We start from the raw sequence: 14939 nt of genomic DNA, 5'->3' as shown, positions 1-14939 counted from the left end.
TTTGTTTGTTAAATATATTAAAAAAAAACACACCTTCTTAACATTTATATATATAAAGGAGACTGATACATACTGATACATATACACCATCATTTTCCCCAATTGATAACCATTGGAGGTGGAACTTTCCAATAAACAAGCACACAAGGAAATCCCAGCGATTAATGGTATTATTTGTAACTCTATCTTTCAGATGGTGATGTGAATATTTGTGGTTCTTTCTTACAGATGGTGATGTGATTATTTGTGGTTTTGTGTTACAGAATGATGGTTATATATTTGTTGTTTTATAGATGATGATGATGTAACTGGAGGGAGCTGGTAATGGCCAAGGTGACAGAGTTCCAGTGGAGGATTCCAGTACCCCAACCCCTGCTGGATGGAGCTGTGTTTGACCGCTGGGATGAGGTCAGTTGCTAGTGTAATTCATCATAAGGGTCAAAACAAATTAAATACTGTTGACACCATGAATGATATTGATTTTCCAATACTTGTATCATATAAATTTTGATTTCTGTTATGTTTTATTACATTTTTCAGCTTGAAAGTCTTTTCATTAACTGTTTCGCATGAAAAGCACCTGTGGTTGGCCATCAGATCTAGACACATGTTTGACCGAGTTTGAACCCAGGTGTGCTGTTGGATAGTTGTGACTTCAGACAAAAGGGGCAGATAACCACAGTACATGTACAACCTCTGAACTAGTCCTTAAAGCTGACAGTGCAAGTTAAAAACTTTCAATTGAGATTAAAAAAAAAATCAAAAAAAATCTGGTTTAGATATCTTCTCCAGTAACTGTCTCTTCCGGCTATCATTTCTAAGGAGGTGGCGACATTTTAATTTGTCTTTGCTTAGTAACGAGTATGGGTCTCGCTGAGTATAAAAAGTGCATTACCTGTCAAACCAGTTATCATTCTACCACTGACTGTCCTACAATTCAATACACCACGCACCCTGATTGGCAACCGATATCAAACTCACCAACCTGAAGACTTTGAAACACTGCCAAGCTGGTTGTTACTTATGGCACATTCTCGGAAATTGTGTATCCAAAATAAAAGATATGTCACTGAAAATACTTCAATAAATCCCATAAACATTGTAGATCATCAGACTTTCACGTGCATAGAATCGCACCCACACATGAAAACTTAATTATGAACTCTTAGTCTTGGTTGTGTATATGCTTGACTAGCAAAACGAGTGCAAAGTGTGTCACTTGCAAGTTTGTAGTCAACAATGTGAAATTTGATATTTGAACCAATCTCATAGAAATAATTGGAATTGGTATTGTTTTCACACAGGATGTTATTACTAATTGGATATCTAAAAGGTAGGCATCAGCGTTAGTCCTATGTTTATTTCTATCAGGGCTGTTTTTTAGTCGGGGTGGCATGGATTGTGCATTAGATATTTTAAGTTGTCGTATTTAACTATTATTTCCACTTTTCTTTGATAAATGGTATCTTTGATGTGTTCCATTTCCGTTTAATTTAACTGTTATGATAAAAGATGTTGGATCAAAATTGCAAAAGTGTTCTATTTATATAGTATAGTAGTGTTACTTTGCACACACATTGAACAAATGATCACCGGTTTGACGGGTAATGCACTGTTTATACCTAGTGAGAGCCATTTTGTTACCAAGCAAGTACATTTTAAAATTAAAATGTCTGCGCTTCCTTAGATACGACAGCCAGAAGAGGTTGTCACTGGGGAAGATCTCAAAACCAGATTTTTTTTTATTTAAAAAAAAAAATCTCAATTGAAAGCTTTTTAAATTGCACTGTCAGCTTTAAAACAATAACACAACAGGCATTGGAGAAATAATTAACTATTGTCATTTCACTTGATGTTGGTTGTTTTTGTACGAGATGCTAATGATATATAGCTAGAGTCTTAATAGAAAATGTTTGGATAGATGTCACTGTTCTTCTAATAAACCCCAAAAATATGACTCGAACATCAAATGAATAAAATAAAAATTCCTCTGGTGAATGATCTGTTTCAAATCAACATCTATCATAAACAACCTGTTGTAAAAGAAATCATTTGACAGCTGAAACCACTTTGAGATACTTGAGATAGGACAACTATACTGTTTGTGTTGACTGGTGGTGTGCTATGACAAAGCAAGACACTGACTCTGTAATATATATTGCTTTATCCTAAATGGGAGCATGTTTAAATGTGAAGTAAGTGATTATAAATTACAGCTTCTGATGTTCATTTGTCAGTAAATAAACTGGCATAGGTAAATATGTAAGATTTATATGTTCTTCAACTGTAAAGTGGTAATAACTGTAATTGTATTCCCCTGAACCAGTCGACAGAACATTGATATTATTTCTCTGAACCAAAGGACAAAACATGTACATTGATAATATTCCTCTGAACCAGTGGACAGAACATTGATAGTATTCCTCTGAACCAGTGGACAGACCATTGATAGTAATCCTCTGAACCAGTGGACAGAATATTGATAGTATTCCTCTGAACCAGTGGACAGAACATTGAAAGTATTCCTCTGAACCAGTGGACTGAACATTGAAAGTATTCCTCTGAACCAGTGGACAGAACATTGATCGTATCCCTCTGAACCAGTGGACAGACCATTGATAGTAATCCTCTGAACCAGTGGACTGAACATTAAAAGTATTCCTCTGAACCAGTGGACTGAACATTGAAAGTATTCCCCTGAACCACTGGACTGAACAGTGATAGTATTCCTCTGAACCAAAGGACAAAACATGTACATTGATAGTATTCCTCTGAACTAGTGGACAGACCATTGATAGTATTCCTCTGAACCAGTGGACAGACTATTGATAGTATTCCTCTGAACCAGTGGACAGAACATTGATTGTATTCATCTGAACCAGTGGACAGAACAGTGATAGTAATCCTCTGAACCAGTGGACAGACCATTGATAGTATTCCTCTGAACCAGTGGACAGAATATTGATAGCATTCCTCTGAACCAGAAATACAAAAAGACCATGTGATTATGCTTCATCTCTGGTCATGATATGTTGTCTTGTAAATGAGTGGCATTTTGCTTGGTTTCATTAAAATGGTTTACTGCTATATGATCAGTGTTGGCTTCCTTAAGTTAATAACGAAACCATGAATTGCACTTGCTTTTCAATTAAGCCGTTCCCCTCCACTGGCACATGTTGATATATAAATAATATATGTGGAAAAACGTAAAAATTGGCTACTGGATAACCGAACAACTTGGTAGTAAAGTCGATGTAAAACCACTCAAACAGACAAACAAAACAAGTACATTGTAATTTGTCTTCATCAATATTTATTGATGAATTTCAAGCTACCACATTTCTAGACAATGTTTGTGACCTTGTTAAATGAACTGATGTTTGATCAGTATCAATTTTCCCCATCAGACTGATAAAATATACAAGGTGGAGCCGAATATTTTAGTTATTTATCAATTCACTTAGACAATTATTGCGTTCTGTAGGTAGTACGAAATGATTTCAGCGACATGCTACATCGTTAACAGTCAACTCAGTGATGCAGAGCTACCCTTAACAAAAGGCGCAACTAGAGCAACATGACTCGAAGGGAGGTAGGGGTAAATATGTAAAACCCTTATCCTCCAGTGAAGGTCGAGGGATTTTAACCTAATATGGCATAACGTAGCTCTGTGTTGATTGGCTGCAATAAGTGGACACTCCACCTTAAGGTTGAACACATTTAAATTATTCTCAGTAATGTTACAGAAAAAGTTTAAACAAAATAAACATCATGACCATAAGCACAGTGGATAAGCTCCTTGCTCAATAATTTATTATCAAGAGGTCTGTGTAACTTGCCTTGGTATATTTGGATTACCTTGTATTACTTCAAACCCTGTCAGAACAATTATAAGTGGACCTTTCCATGGAAGTTATTGAAGTTGATTCATATTGCTATAAAATGATTACATTGTTTACAAAAATAACACGACACCAGGATGTCATCTCCCGCAGTGACCTCCTCACATTGACCTCTTGGCAGTGACCTCTTCCACAGTGACCTCCAAACAATGACCTCCCCACAGTGACCTCCCCATAGTGACCTATACTACCCCACAGTGACCTCCCCATAGTGACCTATACTACCCCACAGTGACCTCCCAACAGTAAACTCCGGCATTGACCTCCCCATATTGATCTCCCCACATTGACCTCCCAAAAGTGACTTCCCCACATCAACCTCCCTACATATGACCTCCCACAGTGAACTCCCCAATAGTGACCACCCCACAGTGACCTTCCCACAATGACCTCCCCACATTAGCCTCTCCACTGTGACCGTCCTACAGTGACCTCCCCACAGTGATCTCCCCACAATGACCTCCCCACATTAACCTCTCCACTGTGACCTCCCCACATTAGCCTCTCCACTGTGACCTCCCCATATTGACCTTCCCACTATGACCTCCCCCACAGTGACCACCCCACATTGACCTCCCTACACTGACCTCCCAAACAGTGACCTACCAAGCATTGACCTTCCCACAGCGACCTCCCCATATTGACCTCCCCACACTGACCTCCCCACATTGTACAATGTTGCTGGAATGAAGCCATTTATCGATGGCTTTGTAACATTGCTTTGTGTGGTGAACTGTTCCTAATGTTTGTTTTTCATTGGGCAGCAACATATACACAAGGACACATTGGGTGTTCCACATGGAGCTAGCTATATATTTGTAGTAAGAATATGATTTGACATTCACTGCGATACATGGGCTGTCATTGGCGTGTGATGGTCCCTAAACTGACAGTGGCATGATTGATTGAACATACGGCACTACACAACCCTCAATGAGTCCAGCCCAGGGACAGGGTAATATTGCCACTAATCCATTTAAGTTCCTTCGAGCTGGATTTATTGACAATATGAACCAATCGCCCTCCATCATATAGCAACCCCTATACCAAGACAGGCTCCATATATACTGTACAGATCAATGACCTCCATAGCTCAAAGTCAACAGTTCTGGATTTTGGCACTCTAATGCATTTTAATTGTATAACTCAAGTTTTTTCATCAGGTCCATGTTAATGAACGGGTATAATTTCCTTAACTCTGTTATAATGTACATCAACTACATCGGTATACTGGAGCAAGGAGTTTCGTGCTTCTTTAAATAATACTGAGGCCAATTTTCAAATGGGAGGATTTTAATAGACCATTCTATTTCACAATGTTAAAAAACATCCAAAAGTGATTTTTTTTCAAGAATTAGAGAACATTATTGCCAATATGAACCATTGCAACACACAGACATAATTATGACAAGTAAGTGTTGAAATTACCTATATTCTTCTAAAAACTAACTGGAAATAAATGATGCACTGTCATAGTTTAGACATATTTATTGCCAAAAGTAGACAAAAGGATTAGGCACAAGTTATTACTTATCAATGCCATCTCCCAATATACATTTCAATGATATTTTGTCATAATTGAACAGAGTAAATGTTGAATATTCCAAAATATCCAGCAAAGTACCAGCTTGTGATTAAATCTTGGGAATTTTAAGTAACTACTTCAAGAAGAAAAATGTAAACCTATATGAAATAAATAGTATTGTTTACTTTTGAAAGCCACCCTAGGATATCATACAACACGTACATTAAGTCTGTGTGTATAAAATGTCAATTAGGTTCAAGTGGTCTGACCCGATTGTTGATGACTCCTTGCCGCAAACAGAAGGGTCAGTGAATTATTACTGTCTACTTTTCTGAGGCTGAAGGTCATTTATATATTTAAACTCCTTAGATGTCTGATCACAAGAGAAGGTTGATAAGTTATTACGTTTGATACCTATGGTACAAGTATGTCAACAGGGTATAGTTTCATATTTCAGCTGCAGAAATTCCAATGAGATTGTTTGATGGTGTAGATTGTCAAAGTTTGTATTACAAAATTAGAATTGTTTATATGGACAAGTTTGCAGTGTTATTGAACATGGCGAGAGTAAAATATTTTCTTTAATCTTCATGGAAAATTTCCAAAGAGAGAGCATAGTGTTTTTTTTAGCTCACCTGCTCTTGAGGCAGACAGGCCTAAAGTCATGATATTTGTCAGAAAGCTTTATTGGTAGGAGCCAGACAAAGTTTGAAACGAAAATGACCTTGACCTACTTTCAAGGTCGCAGGGGTCAAATGTGTCAAACACTTTCAACGACTTCTTCTGAATAATCCCAAAAGCATCGAATTATAATATTTAGCTGGTAGCTTCCTGAAATGGAGCCTGACAAAGTTTGCAAATGAAAATAACCTGGATCTACTTTCAAGGTCATGGGGGTCAATTGTGTCAAACAATTTAAACAACTTCTTCTGAAGAACTAAAACGTATAGAATCTTAATAATTGGCTGGTAGCTATAGCTTTTTGGGGTGGAGCATGACAAATGTTGCAGATGAAAATGACCTTGACTTACTTTCAAGGTCACTTGGGTCAAATATGTCAAAAACACCACAACTTCTTCTGAATAGTTGAGAGGCATAGAATCATAATATTTCATATTTCACGGTCATGTGATGCAATAATATGTGTAGTGATCACCAAGTGCAAGACCCTGTCTCTCTCGGTACTCAGATGATAGACAGGCCAGGTGAGTAGGCAAATAGTGAACAGTACATTTTTTCATATATTTCAATACACGTTAGAGAGGACAAAATAGTACATATTTGCTAATTTCACACAAATAGACTTGCATGTTAGTGATTTTAAGTGAAATGGGGAAAAAAGTCATGAAGTGGGGAAGGGCCACCTTCATTTTGGTATCCCGATTTCAGGCAACATCTACAGCAATGTTTCATTGAAACAAATATTTTAAACTATCATGTTATTTACATTTGATCGTGACAGTTTGATTGACTTAAGACTTAAATTGGCTCTTCACGTACACATGTGGGTATACAATTAAACTATACTGCCCGGTGTTTTTCATGTGATCTAATTATAAGTTCACTATTATGACAAAACCAAATTGAATGAAAATATATGTGTTCAATATCTACGTGCCCTAATACTACATCAAACTCAAACGTAAAAGTTGTTTGGTAAAACTTTCACTTTTAGACATTGATGTGGTGATATGTAAAGTTACATGGGGTAAAGTTACATGGGGGGTATTAAATAGGAGGAATACAAGCGATTTGTCAGCAGATTTCAGAACATTACAGTAGATTACATTGCAAATATATGACTCTAAAAAAGGTCACATAATATTAAACTGGCTCTAATTACGTCATACCTATTTATCATGTTTTAAATCAAGTGATATATGGAGGTTTTATTCTGTGTAGCCACTGTTCTATATGCATATCTGTTTACATCCCTGCCATATCAGAATCGTCCTCAGAATTCAATTTTTACAAAATAGTGATTTGTTTTTGTCCTTTCTTCGGCTTAAATTTGTAGAGAATTATACTAAGTATGTAGTTCATGCGAAGAATCAAACTGTCAGTCCGTTGTCCGGCGTCCGTCTGGTTGGCATCAACTTTTTACTTTAAACAACTTCTTTTCAGTAACCTAAAGGCTTAGGATGATGATATTTGGCCAGTAGCATGCTGGGATCAAGGGCTACCAACTTTGTTCAAATAAATGACCTTAACCCACTTTCAAGGTCACATGGGTTAAAATCTTCAAATGACGTCCTCTCAATAACTAAAAGGCCCAGGGTACTGATATTAGGTCTGTAGCATGCTGGGATGAAGGGCTACCAAGTTTGTTCAAATGAATGACCTTGATTCACTTTCAAGGTCACATGGGTCAAATGTCTTTAAATCTTCAAATGACTTCTTCTCAATAACCAAAAGGCCCAGGGTACTGATATTCGGCCTGTAGCATGCTGGGATGAATGGCTACCAAGTTTGTTAAAATGAATGACCTTGACCAATTGTCAAGGTCACAGGGGTCAAATGCCTATATTTAAGTAACTGGACACTTCTGAACACTTGTTGAATGATGATTCGGTATTAATTGAAGTGTATTACAGGTTTCGCTTATTTGAAAGAAAGAAAAAAATGTCTTGGCCAAAATCCTTTAACATATTTTTTTGGCGGTCACACAAACATCATTCCAGGTTTCTTTTGGATGACAAAAAAGCACCTCCTGGAACATCTACAAAGTCTGAGTGTATTTTAGTCCTTTTTAAAAAAAATCAAACTGAGCTTCATGCATGATTTTTGTAACAAATATTCATACATGAAATATATCTTAAAATGAAATCCAATCCCATGGACAAATTTGAAAATCTATTTGCTGGAACATCAAAATGTGCTTCTGTGGCATTTTTGAAGTCTTTAAGAAAAAGGCTACTTAAAAACTTTAAAGCTGTTTTTATTTCTAAGAAATCATGTAGGATAATGAAATATTTGATGGTAAAGGATATAAAGTAATGTTGACCTATGCTATCCTAACTTATACATCCAATGTTTTGTCTAGATTATCTCTGTTGTAAATGGTAATAACTTGGGTTTTATGTATGATATCATTTATTTGGTAAATATGTTGTGGGTTTTATATAAGTAATTGTATAGAAATTTTACATGTTATTTTTTTGTGTGTTTCTTTAGGAATCCTCGACATTGGAGGCTAGCTGCAATGTGATAGTTGATGATTATGGATTTTTCATTCACTGGAAAAGTGAAGGACGGGTTGGTAGTTTGTACCTTTTCATATTGTATATAATTACAATGCACAGGAAAAGGGGGTTATTTTGAAAATTTTACATTTACTTCAATATGGTTAACAGGGTTATGTTCACACTATTCCTTTTGTAATATGGTCAATCCATGAATTCAACATGACTGAACACAGCAGATCTCACAGTCTCGAAGCCACCTAGTCAGCACTGTGCTGTTTGTACAGGGTATTTTCTGTATAAAATGTGAAGATAATACTGTATTAAATGACAGTAGTCTTGATACTTATCATCTGAAAATGTTTATAACAGTTAAACTTCCTCCTTTTTCTGCCATCTGTGATGATGGCGAATTTATCATGATGGGAAATAATAGTAGTCAGCACACGTTATAGTCATTACATGTGGAGGGTGAAATTGACAGGTGCTCAGTATGTAAGCGGAAGATAGTTCCAGGTTACATACACATACCACACTATGGTGGACAGTTTTAGTTCCACTTGAGAGTATATTGCCTTTGCAAGTTTAATTTTTAGTGTAGCGATGAGAACATTGTTCTATATCAAGTCAGTGTTAATTCACTTGATCAGTATTTATTAACAATGAATGGTTAAAAGTTACAGATTCTGTCCCTTGTATGGCTGGTTTTTTGAGATTCGTTTTAAGTGTGAAAGTGAATTAAATTTTACCTATTTGTTATTTCATAAATGTTGGAGAAATCCGGTTTCAATGAATACAATATGACACTTGTCTTCCTTTTAGTCATATTACATAAAACATTATTTCAACAATGAACTTTAGGATTGCCTTGTAACTGAAAATGGTGCTAGCCTAATAGATGCATGCTATGTTTTAGTCTCCAGTTACACAGAAAATCTCAATATTGAAAACTAAGGTTGAGAAATCACTTAACATCATTTTTGATAAATGCTAAGTTTGATTTGAACACGAACAGTGATTAAAAACTTATTTTGCAGTATTTCGAAAAGCTTGTTTCCTTTGTCAAGCAACTAAGACTAAGTATTCAAAAGCTCTCAATGTTTGTTTTCAATTACTGTTCAAATCAAACTTTTATATATTGTTCATACCAAACTAATGAATCACATTCCGATTATTCAGTGCCGTTCTGTTTGTAGGAAGGCCAGGTGTTGGAGATATCACAGGTCAATGATGTCAGACTGGGCCTCGCACCAAAGATCAATGTAAGTTTATGAGTACTATAGCCCCCCACCCCCCACCACCACCACCACCACTCCCACCCCCTGGACCAGTGTTCTGGCTTTTATGAGGATTAACATGTTATAATTCCCCCACTCCTTCTTTTCATCACATTCTATGTGTTCTCCTCACATTTCCTGGTGTTAATATGTTCACCTTGGCTTTATTTGATCAAAAGACCTATTTTATATCCTTGATAATTATTCTTCACGGGGGTATGGTGGAATCATGGTGTTTGTCTGTCTGTAGATAAGAGTTTGTCCTGGCCACTTCTCATAAAGTACTTCATAAAAATGAAAGTTTATATCCAGTCTATCAATACATATGGTAGTCAGACTGTCTTACAGTTCTAATTAATTGAGGAGTTTAACTCATTCACCCCCGAAGACACATTTGAACCCTTCCAATTCAAAGGTTTGAATAGTTCATTATGAAATTTCATAGGTGAATGAGTTAAATGTATTTACATATATGTATGTTCCAGAAGCTGTGCTTTTGCTGTTTTATACCCTACATGATATGTCAATTATTTATAAGACATCTTCAATGTATAAATAAATAGTTACCACTGAGTCCAGATGGACAGCATAAATAGAAATGTTTATATTAACAAAAACTCTGTCAGAGTAGGGGTTAGTACCTGGTGTTAACTGTCCGAGCAGGGGGTAATACCTGGTGTTTATAGATTTATAAATGGTTACATGATACCTCAATATATATGAAGCCTGGCCAGCATGTTGAGTGTAGATGTCAGCCACTATTGATTTGTAGACTGACCACATGTAACTGGTAGATAACAACAAGTGCTGAAACATTGCTTTATTGGGATGTAACTTTTGATGGGTAATGTGTTCTGTACTGTCCGTCTAAGATGGCTGTGTATTGATCACTGGGTGTAGACTCCTGTCCAAGATTATTAGGTAGTGCTCACTGGGCGTAGGCTCCTGTCCAAGATTATTAGGTAGTGATCACTGTGTGTTGACTCCTGTCCAAGATAATTAGGTAGTGATCACTGGCTGTAGACTCCTGTCCAAGATTAATCGGTAGTGGTCACTGGGTGTAGGCTCCTGTCCAAGATAATTAGGTAGTGATCACTGTGTGTAGACTCCTGTCCAAGATAATTAGGTAGTGCTCCCTGGGTGTAGGCTCATGTCCAAGATTATTAGGTAGGGCTCACTGGCTGTAGACTCATGTCCAAGATTATTAGGTAGTGATCACTGGGTGTAGGCTCATGTCCAAGATAATTAGGTAGTGATCACTGGCTGTAGACTCCTGTCCAAGATAATTAGGTAGTGCTCACTGGGTGTAGGCTCCTGTCCAAGCTTAATAGGTAGTGCTCACTGGGTGTAGGCTCCCGTCCAAGATTAATATGAAGTGCTCACTGGGTGTAGGCTCCTGTCCAAGCTTAATAGGTAGTGCTCACTGGGTGTAGGCTCCCGTCCAAGATTAATATGAAGTGCTCACTGGGTGTAGGCTCCTGTCCAAGATTAATAGGTAGTGCTCACTGGGTGTAGGCTCCCGTCCAAGATTAATATGAAGTGCTCACTGGGTGTAGGCTCCTGTCCAAGCTTAATAGGTAGTGCTCACTGGGTGTAGGCTCCCGTCCAAGATTAATATGAAGTGCTCACTGGGTGTAGGCTCCTGTCCAAGCTTAATAGGTAGTGCTCACTGGGTGTAGGCTCCCGTCCAAGATTAATATGAAGTGCTCACTGGGTGTAGGCTCCTGTCCAAGCTTAATAGGTAGTGCTCACTGGGTGTAGGCTCATGTCCAAGATTAATAGGTAGTGCTCACTGGGTGTAGGCTCATGTCCAAGATAATTAGGTAGTGATCACTGGGTGTAGGCTCCTGTCCAAGATTATTAGGTAGTGCTCACTGGGTGTAGACTCCTGTCCAAGATTAATAGGTAGTGCTCACTGGGTGTAGGCTCATGTCCAAGATAATTAGGTAGTGCTCACTGGGTGTAGGCTCCTGTCCAAGATTATTAGGTAGTGCTCACTGGGTGTAGGCTCCTGTCCAAGATAATTAGGTAGTGCTCACTGGGTGTAGGCTCCTGTCCAAGATAATTAGGTAGTGCTCACTGGGTGTAGGCTCCTGTCCAAGATAATTAGGTAGTGATCACTGGGTGTAGACTCCTGTCCAAGATTATTAGGTAGTGCTCACTGGGTGTAGACTCCTGTCCAAGATAATTAGGTAGTGCTCACTGGGTGTAGACTCCTGTCCAAGATAATTAGGTAGTGCTCACTGGGTGTAGACTCCTGTCCAAGATAATTAGGTAGTGATCACTGGGTGTAGACTCCTGTCCAAGATAATTAGGTAGTGATCACTGGGTGTAGACTCCTGTCCAAGATAATTAGGTAGTGATCACTGGGTGTAGACTCCTGTCCAAGATAATTAGGTAGTGATCACTGGGTGTAGACTCCTGTCCAAGATAATTAGGTAGTGATCACTGGGTGTAGACTCCTGTCCAAGATAATTAGGTAGTGATCACTGGGTGTAGACTCCTGTCCAAGATAATTAGGTAGTGATCACTGGGTGTAGACTCCTGTCCAAGATAATTAGGTAGTGATCACTGGGTGTAGACTCCTGTCCAAGATAATTAGGTAGTGATCACTGGGTGTAGACTCCTGTCCAAGATAATTAGGTAGTGATCACTGGGTGTAGACTCCTGTCCAAGATAATTAGGTAGTGATCACTGGGTGTAGACTCCTGTCCAAGATAATTAGGTAGTGATCACTGGGTGTAGACTCCTGTCCAAGATAATTAGGTAGTGATCACTGGGTGTAGACTCCTGTCCAAGATAATTAGGTAGTGATCACTGGGTGTAGACTCCTGTCCAAGATAATTAGGTAGTGATCACTGGGTGTAGACTCCTGTCCAAGATAATTAGGTAGTGATCACTGGGTGTAGACTCCTGTCCAAGATAATTAGGTAGTGATCACTGGGTGTAGACTCCTGTCCAAGATAATTAGGTAGTGATCACTGGGTGTAGACTCCTGTCCAAGATAATTAGGTAGTGATCACTGGGTGTAGACTCCTGTCCAAGATAATTAGGTAGTGATCACTGGGTGTAGACTCCTGTCCAAGATAATTAGGTAGTGATCACTGGGTGTAGACTCCTGTCCAAGATAATTAGGTAGTGATCACTGGGTGTAGACTCCTGTCCAAGATAATTAGGTAGTGATCACTGGGTGTAGACTCCTGTCCAAGATAATTAGGTAGTGATCACTGGGTGTAGACTCCTGTCCAAGATAATTAGGTAGTGATCACTGGGTGTAGACTCCTGTCCAAGATAATTAGGTAGTGATCACTGGGTGTAGACTCCTGTCCAAGATAATTAGGTAGTGATCACTGGGTGTAGACTCCTGTCCAAGATAATTAGGTAGTGATCACTGGGTGTAGACTCCTGTCCAAGATAATTAGGTAGTGATCACTGGGTGTAGACTCCTGTCCAAGATAATTAGGTAGTGATCACTGGGTGTAGACTCCTGTCCAAGATAATTAGGTAGTGATCACTGGGTGTAGACTCCTGTCCAAGATAATTAGGTAGTGATCACTGGGTGTAGACTCCTGTCCAAGATAATTAGGTAGTGATCACTGGGTGTAGACTCCTGTCCAAGATAATTAGGTAGTGATCACTGGGTGTAGACTCCTGTCCAAGATAATTAGGTAGTGATCACTGGGTGTAGACTCCTGTCCAAGATAATTAGGTAGTGATCACTGGGTGTAGACTCCTGTCCAAGATAATTAGGTAGTGATCACTGGGTGTAGACTCCTGTCCAAGATAATTAGGTAGTGATCACTGGGTGTAGACTCCTGTCCAAGATTGGAGATTTTTATGTATTGATCAGTATATAGTTCAAGTTCAAGTTCAAATATGTTATTTTGACGTCAAACACATAGTTTTCATAAAATCACAATACATATATACCTTTGAATATAAAATGTGTCTAGCCAAAATGACTTATTAGACACGTTAATAGAACAATCACACTATTTAAAACTTTAAAACTATCTTCAAACATGTGATGTCATTAACCAGTTTTGTAAAAACAATTATGCTTGATAAATATTTTATTTGTAGCAGGACTATAATTTCCATATATATATATATAATAACATGTACCCCAACAGTATATATATATATATATATAAAATCTTTTTCAAGGTAAGATATTTCAAATGTTCATCGAGACAATACTGTGTAGTGCTAAACAGAATTTGAGGAAATATTATTAATGTGTGTTGCGGCCTATATGCTGCCACTCTGATGTTGAAAGTTTGGTGGATGATAAAAAGTCAAGTCTATCATGTAACATAAGAGACTGTTTTATTATCGTTTCTCACTTAACATTTTGAGTTGTGAAATAATGAACAACCTTGTTTATATAAGAGAATCTCTAAAAACTTAAAATCATGGTCATTAAGCTATGGTCATAAGTGTCAAAAGTTCACCAGACATATCTAAAGTCTGAAACATTTTTGGATGAAACTTCATCAAAGATAAAGGGTCATACTGGGAGTTTGTGGTACATGAAGGTCAACTTGGTAGGTTGATGTAGATGAAAGGCACATCAGGAGGTTGATGTAGGTGAAGGTCATACTGGGAGGTTGATGTACATGGAGGTCATACTGGTAGGTTGATGTACATGGAGGTCACATCATGAGGTTGATGTAGATGAAGGTCACATCATGAGGTTGATGTAGATGAATGTCTTACTGGGAGGTTGATGTAGATGAATGTCTTACTGGGAGGTTGATGTAAATGAATGTCTTACTGGGAGGTTGATGTATGTACATAAAGGTCATTCTGGGAGGTTGATGTAGATGAAGGTCTTACTGGGAGGTTGATGTACTTACATAAAGGTCATACTGGGAGGTTGATGTACTTACATAAAGGTCATACTGGGAGGTTGATGTATGTACATAAAGGTCATACTGGGAGGTTGATGTACTTACATAAAGGTCATACTGGGAGGTTGATGTAGATGTAGGTCATACAGCTGGGAGATTGATGTAAATAGAGTTCACTTTTGGAGGTTATTTTGTTTGAC

General features: G+C 37.9%; 1 protein-coding gene across 6 annotated transcripts in view; it reads left to right on the top strand.

The window, feature by feature from the left end:
* LOC110461441 (1-phosphatidylinositol 4,5-bisphosphate phosphodiesterase beta-4-like) overlaps positions 1 to 14939 on the top strand; it is a 101507-nt gene that overhangs the window by 25964 nt on the left and 60604 nt on the right. For all 6 annotated transcript variants that reach the window (XM_021514894.1, XM_021514889.1, XM_021514893.1 and 3 more), the window contains exons 2-4: positions 294 to 408; positions 8602 to 8682; positions 9806 to 9871. In XM_021514894.1, coding sequence (XP_021370569.1) covers positions 325 to 408; positions 8602 to 8682; positions 9806 to 9871 — 231 coding nt within the window. In that variant the 5' untranslated portion in view covers positions 294 to 324. The remainder of the gene's footprint in view (positions 1 to 293; positions 409 to 8601; positions 8683 to 9805; positions 9872 to 14939) is intronic.

The sequence above is a fragment of the Mizuhopecten yessoensis genome, unplaced genomic scaffold (genome assembly GCF_002113885.1).
Source record: "Mizuhopecten yessoensis strain PY_sf001 unplaced genomic scaffold, ASM211388v2 scaffold10621, whole genome shotgun sequence".
NCBI classification, from domain to species: domain Eukaryota; kingdom Metazoa; phylum Mollusca; class Bivalvia; order Pectinida; family Pectinidae; genus Mizuhopecten; species Mizuhopecten yessoensis.
Note: the sequence above shows the minus strand (reverse complement) of the source record. Positions and strands in the feature narration are given on the sequence as shown.